General features: G+C 38.4%; 1 protein-coding gene and 1 pseudogene across 1 annotated transcript in view; both read left to right on the forward strand.

The window, feature by feature from the left end:
- LOC139720795 (glutathione hydrolase 1 proenzyme-like) overlaps window positions 1-15075 on the forward strand; it is a 39765-nt gene that overhangs the window by 22492 nt on the left and 2198 nt on the right. The window contains exons 8-15 of the mRNA XM_071632466.1: window positions 480-703; window positions 1270-1462; window positions 1908-2071; window positions 3992-4147; window positions 5323-5459; window positions 6050-6273; window positions 6966-7197; window positions 7887-7997. Of these exons, the coding sequence (XP_071488567.1) occupies window positions 480-703; window positions 1270-1462; window positions 1908-2071; window positions 3992-4147; window positions 5323-5459; window positions 6050-6273; window positions 6966-7197; window positions 7887-7997 (1441 nt within the window). The remainder of the gene's footprint in view (window positions 1-479; window positions 704-1269; window positions 1463-1907; window positions 2072-3991; window positions 4148-5322; window positions 5460-6049; window positions 6274-6965; window positions 7198-7886; window positions 7998-15075) is intronic.
- LOC139711343 (uncharacterized) lies at window positions 9051-14343 on the forward strand (annotated as a pseudogene).

A 15075-nucleotide genomic window follows, 5' to 3' on the forward strand; every position in this document is an offset into this window, starting at 1 on the left:
GTTGTTAACAAGGAAACCAAAAGTTAGCACAAGTGCTAGTCGAGATTGGTCACCTTGATCTTCATATTAAAAGCTACATACAAAAGAAAAATTATTACATGGTTAGTTGAAATGACTGTGAATATCTATACATCATTAATTTTCTAACATAGAAAACTAATGATACTTGATACAGTATGATATATATAAGAGTAGGAAATCTGCAAGGCATTTACGAAATGTAGATCTTTTGCTTTGTTCACGCATTTCTCGTGGCAATGTGTTCCAAAGTTTTGGTCCTAAGTAAGAAATCGAAAATTGTCCCTGTGCGGTTCTAAGTTTTATGTCTTAGTTGTAAGTTAATGTTTCAGCTGTAGAAATTACGTAAATAGTGACAGTACTTTGAGAAGACATCAACTTGGGGTACCTTAAACCTGTATGAGATTTATTGTGGAAAGTTGAATATTTAACTGTGCCCCCTTCTGTCCTGCCCTCTTTAGGGATATTCTCCGACAGAATGGCTCTGCTGTCGACAGCGCAATCACCAGTATGCTCTGTGTCGGAGTCATGAACGGGGAAAGTTCGGGCATCGGAGGTGGATTTTTTATGGTCGTCTACAACCGAACCAACGAGAAGGTGGAGGCACTGAACGCGCTCGAGACGGCTTACAACGCAACGTACCCCGAGATGTTCGACGGGCAGGGAAAAGATGGGGCGAAGTATGGTGAGTCTGTTGATGAAAGTGCATTTATACACAAAGATTTGAGTCTTTTAGAAATCATAAGAATGGTGCAGTCAAAAGAAGATGTATTAATATTGATAATGATGATAAATAATGATAATATTAATGATGATAATGATTTTGACAACGATGCTAAACTACTACTCCAGGGCCCTGTTTCATAAAGCTGTTCGTAAAGTTACGAATGACTTATGAGCGACTGGTGATCAGTTCTTGTGCTGAATTATTGAAATAAGTATTGATGTGCTATATAAGTATAGCACATCAGAACTGATCACCAGTTGCTTGTAAGCTGTTCGTAACTTTACGAACAGCTTTATGAAACACCCCCCAGGACCTGTTGCTACTATTATGTCGTATACTTTTACCACTATTATAGTGGGCATACTGACAGCGCGAGCGGGCGCGCGCACACCACACACACACACACACACACACACACACACACAAAGAAACATAATGATTATTGTGGTCAGTTAACTCTGGTTGGTGGTGAAGGTGTTACACTTACAGAGAACTTTATTTCATCGTTTCGCTTTCTATCCAAGGAGCGAAGTCTGTTGCAATCCCCGGAGAGGTGCGAGGTATGTGGGAAGCTCACCAGCGCTACGGGAAACTGCCCTGGTCCGATCTCTTCCGGCCGGTCATCGACCTCGCCAGGAATGGCTTCCGGGTCGGGTCACATCTCGGTAAAGCCCTCGACGATCTAGATGGAAAATGGGACCAATACCCCACTGTGAGGTATGTGGAAGTATATTTAGTAGTCTTTTTTTCTTAAAGTATTGTTGGAAGTATAGCTGCAGCAGAGAAAAACAGATTATGATGTGGTGCAAACGTTTTAAACATTTAGCATCCATATCGTTGAATTCAGAACATTGTCTAAATGACGTTATTACAGTCATTAATGAAATAATAAATTTACATAGCGATGGATGATTATGAGAGAAGGGAAGTATTCAAAATTAAAGAATAGAAACAACTGCGAGTAAGAAAGAAGAGAGATAAAGGAGAAGAGAAGATGACGAAATCTGCAGATTAGTGCACCAATTAAGTTACATCTAATGTGATAGTATCCGCAGTTATGAACATCTTTTTTTCATAAAACAAATAATGCACTATTGTTAAACGCCGGAGTGTATTTTTATTGCGACGCAGAAATTGTGTACAATTTGTTATTTACAAACAGGACTATGTATACTATTCGAGAGGAGAATCGCGTGGCCATCGTCGGCGACACAATTACCAGGCCGGCCCTGGCCGCTACCCTTGAGGCAATAGCTGAGGACGGTCCAGATGAGTTTTATTCGGGAGAAACAGCCCAGAAGTTCGTCGCAGATATTAAGAATGGGGGTGAGTTAATTGTCAATTTGTAAGTTTACCAATTTTCTATGATTATGTGTTTCCTATTCACTATGGAACACAATACGTTCATACCCATGTGTTATACACCTATACATCTCTATTTATCTGTCTATCTATCTATCTATCTATCTATCTATCTTTCTTTCTTTCTTTCATCTATCTATCTATCTATCTGTGATTATTACGCAGGCATCGACAAAGTGGTTGTCCAGTGGCCTGGAGCCACTCTAAACTGACGTCAGGCCACCAAATGTCCAAGAAGGTTATCTTTTGGTGGCCTGGTCGCGCAATGAAGATTCAAATGGATTGTAAGTTTCCTCTTATTTCGAACCAATTCATTTTTTTTTCTTTCTGGCAACCGAAATTTGAATTCTAAAGGTATTAGTTGCCCGAACCACTCTAGAAAAAGTTAGTATCAATGTATTACTATGTATTACATAGTATATTGTAAATGGATACAGGATACTTGAAAGTTGCAATGGTGCGTTATTTGTCATTTATAAAATGGGTTCAAGAATGTAGCCAATAGGAAGCGCTGAAATGAGACACACCTCCTTCCTTTACTTCAGTACAATTGCACTGCCTGTAATCCTATGGTAGATTGCCGATCGTCTGTGCGCGCGGCGGCTCCTTTGATGAATTGCATGCATACGCGCTGTCAATCCTGTAAACAACTTCTAGTTCGGGCTGCCGGCCGGCCGGCCTGTCTTCCCGTGTGCATAACATGTGTGGCGTACGTACGTATACACTGTACTCCCAGTACTCTATATACTATACGTACACTTTGTACAGTACAGTAGACCAAGGGTTATGGGACCGGACGCGTACATGGAGTCACTTTGAAGAGCAAATCCAACGATTTAGCAGGTTAATTCTCACGCCGTTTTCAGAGTATGTTGTCTAGTAGGCCTATATGAGGAGTCTATATCAAGTCTTTAAGGTAAAGGGTGCATATTCTCTGTAAAATAAGTAAGTTTTCATGCGGGAACTTAAGTGTCCGGAAACCCAACCCCCCATTATACTTATACTGTGTGTGCGGGACTTCCGCGAGTGCGACGTGCGTAAATGTTTGGGACGAACATCTTCGGACGTCTTGACCCTCAAAGGTACGTGAAAAACGCTGAAAAATGATGTTAGTTTTCGAATTTTCGACCCATTTTATAAAACAAATGATGCACAGGATTATTTCGTGGCGTTAGTGGAGGCGTAGCTCACTCTCGGGTATTTACAATGTAGTGCAACATGCACTCTGCACCACGCCTACACTAACACACTCTATCCTGTGCATCATTTGTATAATAACAGGGTGATACTCCTATTCTATGATGTATGATATAAGTAGAGCATGTAGAGTATGGAACGCATGATAAATTTATGACTCACAGTATCATCATGGCGTATGAAACGAATGATAACGTATGTACCCAGATAAATAGGAATATAAAGAGTAAGATTACAGATAGACGGAGGGGGAGGGAAAGATGGAAAGGGATGGAGAGAATGTACAGTAGGAGATAGAGAAGCATTGCCATAATGTAGGTGATGGTTTTGATAATGGGGAAATAAATGGTGAATGTTCCATCCGAATGGATTGATATGGTACAGAGGCAAACTCTTAACTTCCCTCGACTTACGAAGTAATTTCCCTCGAAGTACGAAGAACTCTACAGTGAAACCCATGCGAATCAGGCTTATATCATACTTGAGATTCACAAATTACCAACTCTTTTATCAATTTTATCCATATTGTATGAAGCAATGGCACATGGCACATGATCGACAAACTGATAACTTCCTTTCCCATTTTTGACAGCGAAGTCAGAAACCTGTCTACTGTCCGTCCTTCTAGTTTTAGCTTCTCTCACTTTTTCGATATCTTTCATAAACCTTTTTTTAATCCTTTGGTAGGTGGTCTTTTGACTCTTGCCGACATGGAAAATTACCGGGCCGAATGGATGGAGGTCGAAACGCTGCGAGGTTTCTCCCCATCCAACCTTACCGTGTACTCAACCACACTGACTTCTAGTGGACCATTTCTACAATTCATGCTCAGGACAATGGAAGGTGATTTTCTTTCTGAGTTTTCTGTTTGTTGGTTACCAAATATTACACGCTATTCTGTATCTCATCGTATCTACTTGATATACAACATAATAAGTAATTATTCAATATCATCAAAAAAGGAAACCAAACTTTTCTCAAAGATTTGATAGTGGGACTTCTATGTCCACGAAAAGTAAATCATTTATTTTATCTTACGACATCTTACCGGCGTCTAAGTAGCACGGGTAAAATTACATTCTAGTATCCTGATTCGGAGTAACGTCCCTTTCATTCATTTTTGTATCACTTTTGATGATTTTTGAATTATCATAGTAAGTGACTGAAATGACCTTTTTTTGTTAATTCTAAGACATTGCTGGCTATGTTCGCAGTTTAGAAATCGGACTATCTTGATTATAGTGCTCTGAGGTGATGACGAAAATAGGAACATAAGCTATGAAAGCTGTGGAAAAAATGTGTGGAAGATTAATGATTAATGCCCTCAACAGCGAAAACCTCGTGCGAAACATTGTTTAGTAGGCCTATGCCTACTAAACAAAATATTTTCCACGGGAAGTAGTATTAGATGTACTTACTTACTTATACCTCGACCTCTGCGATCGTAGGGGAGGCACGAGGAATAGTAAGCGGTCGACCGTTTCCATCCGACTCTATCTTGGGCTGTTGTGAGGAGATCTGGCAAGGGTAGCGCTGTCCATTCCTTCACATTGTCCAACCAGCTCTTTCTTTCCGCGACTGCATCCACCTCCTACAGTGTCCTAATGGTATTAGATGTAATCATTATATAAGTGGGATATGAGCATTGCGATATCAAATTTTGTATAATCCCTTGACAGTTGCAGTATAACAATCAAAACTTTTGCATGAAGCGTCGGGATTTTTTTTTTCTTTTTCAATCGTCTGAACATCATCTTATAACATAGTCACCAACACTCAAACATTTCTGAAATTGACGCTCCAGATATACTTTAAAATGTGTCTGCAATAATTGATAAGAGTGAAGTTGAGATAAGAGAGTTACAGAATTTGAAAGTTTTACACGCTGGCATGAAACAATAATACGACTACAAATAGTTTGCCTGTCAATCGGTCGTTGAATTTCTTTGATATGGTAAATTTTGATACTTGAAAAAAAAAAGAAAATAACGAGGACAGGACTGTCTTTAAATTGTCAGATTTCGGACTGTCGGGAGAAGATCCCATTTCTGAGAACCAGATTGTTGATCTGTATCATCGCTTTGTCGAAGTGGGCAAGTTTGCTTTCGGGTCCAGAATGCATCTCGGGGACTTGAACTTCCAGGCCTCGGAGGATGTCGCTGAGAAACTGGAACAGGTACATTTCGGAAACAGTATGTTTGTTTTATTTATTGACTATTACTTGTTGCTTGTTTGATGGTTTTCTGCTTTCCTGGTTGCTGTTCGTTATTCCAAAAGTTCGTCAATCCGAAAATAAAATAAGGTTCATTATTTTGGAGTGGTCGTTACAGTACGCATCTCCTTTTTATTTTCCGATTAACGAATCTTCGGATTAATTCAAACGAATCTACGGAATTACTGTATAACATCGCATATTGAGAATATTGATTATCCAGTATGAGGCGCAGAAAACAACAACAACAAAAAACAGACCGCCGTGGGTGATAAAGGAGCTCATGACATGAATGGCGGCTCCTCTAAATTTGAAAAAAAATAATATAAAAAGACTAAAGGGTCGTCGAATTGAGGAACATGTATTATTTCAGAGCATAATGATACTGCTGGCAGTATTTTTACTCTGCCAAATTAGAAAATGACCATTTGCTCTTTGAATTTTTAAATTAGACCTCTTGGTAATGTGATTGACAACTACTTTGAGAAATCTGTTAGAGTACAATCACTGTTTTTTTTTTTCCAATTTCACAGACACTGGAAAATCTCAGGTCACGAGAGTTCTCTACCTTTATTCGAAACCTCATCAATGATCACGAGAATGTTGTCGTGTTTAGCAAAGGGAGCAAATACGACCTCGCATATGAAGTAGACGGCGAGGACGAGGATGACAGTGAAGAGGAGGGCGACACGAGTCACATCAGTGTCCTGGCTCCGAACGGTGACGCAGTGTCGGTCACGACCTCAGTTGGATACAGGTAAGATTTGGTTTTAACCATTCAATGCCCTCCTCATTTACATACTTCTAAGAATCTCAGATTTTCGCTCAAATATCTTTTGCATAAAGATTATTACCATAGAAATAAAAATGAGATTGTAGATCTGTGAAATGCAGATCGCAAGATACCTCTCTAGATACCTATTACAGGCTAGTAGAAGCCAATCTCATTTTCGTAGTGTTCCTTTTCTTTCGCAGGTCATGCTTTACCGTTCATGTTAATACATTTTGTTACAAGGGTATCCAAAAACTCTCAAGAAAAGTCGTAGCAACTATACTAAATATACTTCAAATGTGTAAGCCATGTTATTGTCATTAAATTTTTGTAATATCTCTTTTTGGTACCTGGGTCTCAAACATATTTGTCATTGAAGGAAAGTGTGAAATACTAGTAAAAAGCAAATAAACCCACTTCACCCCTTTATCTGTCCATGTCATCAAACTGAATGCCTTTAGTTTCTGTTTACCGGTTGTGATGATAGACCTCCTCGCAACTGTAATTGATCATGTAACATTCTAAGAGATTTCATAAAACTATTTTTTTCAGTTGTGAATGGTAATGCCTCGTGACAGATTAGATTTCACGTGCACATTTCTTAAAAAGAAGTAATTAGAGTAATTGATTATGACATTGAATGATGATACTCATTCTTTAATGCCTTTTACTTCAAGCTTTGGCTGCAAACACCTGTCTCTCTCCACTGGCATCGTGCCCAACAACCACATTCGCAACTTCAACTTTAAAACCAAGTATACGAGCTGGGATCTCTTAGCCAATAGGCTTGCACCGGGCAAGCGCCCTCTTTCGACCATGGGTCCGTCCGTCATCGTGGATCGCCAGGGAAATGTGAAAATGGTGGTTGGTGCGTCCGGTGGTCTGCGCATTCCAACCGCGAATGCCTGGGTAAGACAATGCCATGCCCATGGATCTTTCCTTTTGTTTGTTGTTTTTCTGCTTTTTCCCTCACGCCATCTTTTTTTCCTTTTTGTCTGTCTATCTTTCTATCTTTCTTTCTTCCCTCCTTGCTTGCTTTTCTCTCCCTCTGCCTCTCCTTTTCTATTTCTATGAATATAAGACGTGACAACTCCATAAATCTTACATTAGCACTGTCTCGTCCGCCCAGTTTCTCTACCCACTTAATATGTTGGAGAATTGTTTATTATAATGACCCTAGTGTGATGTAAGCTATTGCCAAATCAACTAAAACCAGTCCTGGAAACTGATTATTTATCTTTACTTTTTAATTTCCATTCTTACATAATGCACATACAACTATGATGTCAGTAAAATCTCTCTCTTATATACATGAATATACACACAACACACACATTATATATACGTATATCCATACACACATACATACATACATACATACAATATACATACATACATATGGATATGTACTATGCGTATGTATGCGTGTACGTATGTACTTGTATATCCATTACAATGTTTATGCAGCATAATATGCATGTTTGAATTTATTCAATCTTCTCCTCGTCTGTCTCTATGTAGGCTACCCTTTGTTTATAATACACTTTCTCCCGTCCTTAACCACCCCCCCCCCCCCCAATCCTCCCGATATGAAACAGGTGATATTCCGAACCCTGTTCATGAACGTGCCACTCGACCAGGCAATCAACGAAGGTCGGATCCACAACCACCTCCTGACCAACAAGGCCTACTACGAGAGTGCTGCCTGCGTGAGTAGAATTGAATAAAAAAGGAAATCACATCTCCAGTAGCTTTAAAGGGATGATATAGTTTTGTTTGAGATGGGGATTCAGATTCTAACTTTTAGTGAACTAATTAGAAACCACCTATATGAAATATTAAAGAACATACAATTTTAAGAGGAATTAAAAGTTTATTTGATGAAAACTGGTTTTGAAATAACTGAGATATCCAAAACCACAGAGTCCTAATAAAAGGTGGGCTCCACCTTTTACAAAAACCGCTTTTTTTGGTTTTTGTTTTTTGTTTGTTTGTTTTTAATATTTCCGCCATTTCAAAATGGATTTTGATCAAACAAACTAATCAAACAAACTTAGAAATCATGTTGGAATTGTATGCGATCTAATATTTCATATTATAAGTGGTTTTATATCTCACAAAATGTCAAAACACGAAACCCCATCTCAGCCCAAACTATACCATAACTTTAAGTGGTATTGATAATGATTATAATGATGAACATCGTAATTGATAATTCAGTGATTCGGGCAATTACCATTGAACGATGATAGTAATGATGGTGACAATCATCAAATCGAAAATATCGACAATGCTGGTGATAATAAAAGGACAATGATGATAATTCTGAGTGCCACACACCTAAATTATTTTCAGTTCTATTTACCCAGGCCAGCGTTGTTGGTGCACTCTAAAAACAGTCTAGTCAAATAATTAACTAGATTTCCCAGTCAAGTAAAATTGACTTGAAAATCAGTCAATTATCAGTTACTTTGCTCCCTTTTACTATAATATCTGTCATCGATGAATAACTAAGTGCAATAGTTACGTTTGACGGGTTTCCTTTGATGCGCTTACTGGGAACAAGCGCGGTCGCTTACTGTATTGGCCGATCCGCGCGATGGTTCGAGTAAAAGTTATGTTGATCACTAGCTGTGTGCGCTGCTAGCTAGCTGGGCCTGCAGGGCTAGAATTAACTGCGACCAGCAGCCCCAACGTACCGCCGCAGAGCGGCGGGTCTCCGGGGCTAGGCTAGAATAAGCCGTTTTATTTTTCGTTCGGCGATGGATGATTTCGTGAGGCAAAGACTGCTGGAATGGGGGATGGAGGAGTTGATAGACATTTTCAAGGGTAAGTTGAAACTGCATTAGGTCTACCGTGTAACAGTTAGTGCAGTTTTGCACCTGCATGTGGTCGGAAGTGACCGTGAATGATGGCATGACATGTCATGAGTGTGACACTGACTGTATGAATTGATGGGGGGACCGAAAGCTACGTACTTTGTTTTCAGCAGCTAAAAAAATCATGGCAATCATTGGCTTGTGCAATTTCATTTTTATATCTTGATTCTACATATTCCAAAGTTGATAGAGAAAATTACGAGGGTTGAATGTTAACGCTTATTTTCAGGTCAATATTAATGCCGGTGTCAAATTTTGTTTTGAAAAATGAAGGGTCCTAAAGCTACGCAGAATGCCTATGCATTTGAGTCATGCAAATCTTGATATTGAAATTTACTGTGTGTGTGTATCGCGTGTGTACTTGTATTTTACCCTGATTTGAACGCGTCGCATTGCGCGTGTATGTTATTTGTATGGTGCGTAGCTTTAGGACCCACTGTACCTTTTGTGTGAATGTGAGGTCTAAACGTTATTGAATCGGTGGGAAACTGCATGCACTAGCGGGCTGCCGTCTAGCGCCAATTAAACTCCATTATTCATGTATTGGTAGGCCTACTATCACTCAGACTCGGAGTCGGAGTCTCGGGCTAACCCAGGCTAGGCTACGGCCTAAGCCCAACGTAATCCAGACTAAAGCGGGCTATAGCCGCTAGTACGTAGTAATAATCTAGGCTTAACTTAAGCCTAGCCTAGCCTAGGCTAGACCAAACATTAGGCTATTATTAATAGGCCGATGTATCTGTGTTTGTGGACCTTGCATTGTACTGTACTCTGTGTGTGTGCCCGCCCGTGTGCACGCGTGTGTATGTGTGTGTGTGTGTTTGTGTATAATCGGCCCGTACTGTATCTGTGAGCTGTGTCCAAACTTCGTATCTCTCAGCTATTAAAATCCATCCTCATCTAATTGAGGACATCAAAAGGAATTACGGGGCATTGACAAAAAAGGCTCTCTTAAATGCCTTGTAATTTGTTTTGGTTTCTTTAATTCATGTGATTTGTCTCTAATACTTGGCTCATACGTGGTGACTTTTCACAAAGGTGTGAGTAGTGACCATGTCATAAGGTTTGTACATGACATTCAATTTTTTTTTTTCATTTTAACTTGCCCTAACAACCACTAAATAGCATTTTTTACGAATCTCTTCTAACCATGCATACCACTTCCAGGTGGTTAGATCCACCAGATCCACTGACTAGACTTTTTAATTGTTTTGATGTTTTTTATAATATGCAAATGTGGGATACATTGTATGTATGGGGCGTTCTGCCCCACTACTGACCTATCTCTTTAAGCTGTTTGCACCTGATATTGCCCATCGACATGTAGTACATGTGAACATTAACTTTAGCAAGATCACCCTCGTGCAACTGCAAGAGATGGAGACCGATTTTTTTTTTAAAGTTTTTCCCTAGAAACCAGAAGCTCCTCTTTGAAATGATACCTGTATATGTTACATTTAGCCTATTCAAAGATTAAAGTTTTGGTAAAGTGTCCACTTTTCTGTGGAATTACCCATATTGCTTTTTCCCTTTCAAATTGAAAATAGATTTATACTAGTAACATTTTTTTCATTTATCCCAGATTCAGCAGGACTTCAGGATTCTTTATCCAGAGGTTGCAGATAAGCTGTTCTCAGAGTGGCCAAAAATAGCTCCCCTGGTACTGAAGTATGCAGACGTCAATAACCCGACATGGCAGGAAGCTTTGACTGTTCCCCATCTCCGTAAGAATATTTTTTTAAAAACCAACACATTTTAATTGAATTACAACATTGAAGTTGGAATTGATGCAAATAGAGAAATGATATTTGGAATGGGGAAAGAGAGATTTCCAGGAGGAACAAAGAGAAAGGTCAATTAGAGAATATTAATTTAGCATATTCTAACTATAATATAGATTTCAATGGTAATGTTGCTTGTTTGCAAAACATCATTGGGGGTCTTGAAAAGAAATGAGCTAATTGTAATTTGAAATGATAGGTCATCATGCCAAACCATGAAGTTGTTGGTAATATGGCAATGGTCCATCTACTCGAAATTAATTCCTGTTCATTTTCTTCCAAATCAAAATTTTGTGTAGGATCATGAAATCATTTTATAAAGTACTTTATTTCCATACTACGATAATTAGCAAACCATTTGTCATTCCCTATGCCAAACTATGGTCACTCCGAATTCAGAATCATCCCATGTTCCGTTTTATTTCACCTCGGCCATTGGTCTTGGTGAAATAAAACGGGGCATGGGATGATTCTTAAGTTGTCATTCACCTAATGTGGTTTGGGGAATTCTATATTATATAATATCTAATCTTATTCAATTTGTTTTCTTCCTAATTGTGCAGCATCTTCTGCCAGTGCGTGTCCTGCAGCAGAAGTGGAGACCATGGCACTTCTTGCACTTCCACACATCGTGAATCCAGGAATGAAGAAGGTGGGGAAGCGCAGCATGAGATGCAGCAGGGCAGAGGCGTCCAAAGCCTTCATCGACATCGGCCCAGTAAGAAAATCAATTTAATGAAATGCGAATCAATCAGCCTCGGACATAGTCTAAGCGTGTTAATTTTTCAATTTTAAAGGTAACATGGAGTTCTGGTCAATGGTGGAAAATTTTGCTTAAGTTTAATAGGCCTATGATTGATTTTCAGCCAAAAGTACTTCACATTTGCACTGTAGTATGGAAACATTTCAACACAAATGTACTGAATATTTTTAGAATCATAGGTTAAAACATGCTTGATACTTTTTGACATCACCCAACGTCAAAAAGTGAGATTAACACTGTCCCATATATGCATATCTGTGTTAGTTCTATATCAAAATGATTTTTTGGATCATTGTTATATGACGAATGTTCTACTATTTCCAGCACATCTAATATGTATCATGCATTAAATTATTAAGGTTCTGTGAAATTTATTTTATACCGCAAGTACATGTATTCCTAATACCTTTAAATTGTCCTTATTATTCATTTACTGATGAGCATCAATTATTTCACTTAACCAGTTTATTCTCTGTGGTTCATTTTCAGTTTGCTTTAGCTAGCATATATCATGTTCTTTTTCATGACATAATCATGAAATAAAAAAGATGACAAAATATGCATTTTTTACTGTGTTGTTGGAAATGTCCCTACTGTAAAATCTCAAACAGAGGTGCGAACTGACTTGAAGGATTGCACTCTGTATATTTCTGGGATTATTGATACTAATTCATTTATATATGAAGACTTATGGGGTGTTGCAAGAAAGTTGCAATCGATTGCAAGTTGCAACTGATTGTTACTGGCCAATCAAATCATTGCTGCATGCATGTCTTCTTAAAAGGGCAGACCCTGAGCCAATCAGCATGGTTGTTTCAAAATTAGCAATTATTTGCAATTGATTGCAACCTTCTTGCAACACCCCATTAGTTTGCAAAAGGGGTTAGATCCAATTTTTATGAAAATTGAGTTATTGATATAAGAACATTGTTCAACTGTGCCTGTCTTTTGAACAAAAGTATTAAGCTAAATTTTCAGAGCACTTATGAAGAAATGCACTTCCTAATTTCACTTTTCCATAGAAGTCTGTACAAAATCTGGCAAACAAATGCGTTTTTCTCTGAAGTCACAAAAGTGGATCTAACTTGTTTTACGAACAAACTCTTCATATACTTTGAAGATATATTGCGCTGTTTTTCCCAAGACAGATATTATTAATATTTACCCCCACTTTGTTTTTATGGAACTCTTTAAAAAGAGCAATTATGCGCCTCTAATCGAGATTTTACTATACTTTGTCCCATGCCTCATTGCCAACACACAAATGAATGGAAATTTGTTTTCTTTTAATACCTTCAAATTATTTTAACAACATTGATTTACACATGTCTTGAGATGACATGTACAAAACGAAAAGAAAAATAAATAACATTTCATATTGCATTTGTCAAATACTCTCCACTGTTTCTTCATGTCATAAGAATTCGTAATTGTAATAATGTGATCTGAAAAGTGATAGAGCACCATAATTTTCTCTTTCTTCAGGTAGGAACAAACCTTCCAGACTACCTCGAAAACTGCAAGCAGAAGCAACCATTTGTGCTCGCCCTTGGAGACATCCTCAAGCCGGAGCAAGTGTTTGTCATTTGTGATGGTGTTGCATTGGAGGCAATGTCCCTCATCCAAGGAGTGGACCTTAGTTTCAAGGCCATCTTCGTTCTTTGGGTAGATTATCCTTGGGAGGCAGCCAACACTTATGACTTTCTGCAGAAAGTCATTTATAAGATGGATGGTGGAAAACCCAACTGCAAGACCACAACCCCATCCAGTACCATTTCCCTTAGGGCTTACATTTCTAATTTTTCATCATAGAGTCCTAGGAAATGTTAAAGGTAGTAGCCCATATTTGCAAACCCACAAAACTCGAAGCGGGATGAAATAGGTCCTTTATGACTTTGAAAGACAAGTTAAAAGTATCATAATTCATCTGTCGCCTTTTGTCAATGATATATTTATTCAATTCTAGAGAGAGAGAACCAGGGTTTTAGAATCAATTTCTAAACATGTCGTCCCGATGCTTTTACGAATGGTGCAAAATTACTGTTGAACGCGGAGCTCATATGATTATATAACATATAATTTATCTATATAATTGTTTTACAAACGGCGCCTCATAGTATGCTCATAGTAGTGCTGCGCAGTTTTCTGCGAATTGTCAAATCGACGATGCGACATCACTGTTTTTCCCATCGAAGACACCTTCGAATGACAATTTCAAGTGCCTGAACGTATTTCTAAAGAAGTCTAGAAGTGATGTAAGTCAGAAATCTAATTCCTCCTATTTTATATCGATTAAGAAAGACAAACGTGCTGTTTTATGAGTCGTCCCTGGATTGGATCTTGAGCTCCGCCGCTTCGCACTCTTGAGTTACTGTTGAACAAGAGGTAATCTGAAGAAACATCATGTTACATTTTCATATGTTTTTACCAAAGTAAGAGGCAGATTGAAATGCTATTTTGTACATGTTTACTGTAATCATATCCAAACTCCATGCCAACTACTGCTTGTTTTGACAAATGTGGGCTACTACCTTTAAAGCCTTGTTCAGACAAGGCACAACAAAGCTCAGCTACATTTTGTGTACAAAGTCAATGGGATATGAGGCGTCAAAAATGTTACAGAGGCAAGTGACCTTTTTTGTCGCAAGGCGACAAAAAATGCGGACCAATCAAATTCCTTTAAAAAGTTAGCGCAAAATAATTTGTCCAGATGATCTTTATACATGGTTATAGTTATACTATGTTATGTGTGATGATGCAAAATCCTGTTTGTGCCACTTTCATCAAACTTGGCACAGATGTGTGCCTTGGGTTGTAGATGTGCAAGACATATTTTTTGACAGTAGGCCTACCCAAAAGTACGTTGCCATGGTAACGGCATATTATGGGCAAAAATGGGTACAAATCTTGCGTCGCGAACTCCTCCCACAGTTTTTGATCAATTTTTATGAAATTAGGTACAGATGTTCATCTGAATATATTAATGTGCAAGACACATATTTCCGCAGTGGCAAAAAGTGCGTTGCCATGGTAACGGCATGTTATTGGTAAAATATAGGGCAAAATGCTTCATGGCAAAACTGCTTCATCAGTGTTCTTCCAATTCTCATGGAATTCATATTGAATGTTTGTCTTAGGATATAGGTCAGCATGACACATTTCTTGACAGTGACAAAAAGTATGTTGCCATGGTAACAGCTCACATATTATGAGCCAAATTGATGGAAAATTTTGTGTTGCAAACTACTTCCTCAGTTTTTGCCCAATTTCCATGAAACTTGGTACATTTAACATAGAAACTGGTAAGAAGATCATACTGTTACTTGAAAGAAATTCATAATGTACAAGTAATCTAAATGATAAA

The sequence above is a fragment of the Diadema antillarum genome, unplaced genomic scaffold (assembly GCF_040938485.1).
Source record: "Diadema antillarum isolate AM-2024a unplaced genomic scaffold, OU_Dant_1.0 scf00000000, whole genome shotgun sequence".
Lineage (NCBI taxonomy): Eukaryota > Metazoa > Echinodermata > Echinoidea > Diadematoida > Diadematidae > Diadema > Diadema antillarum.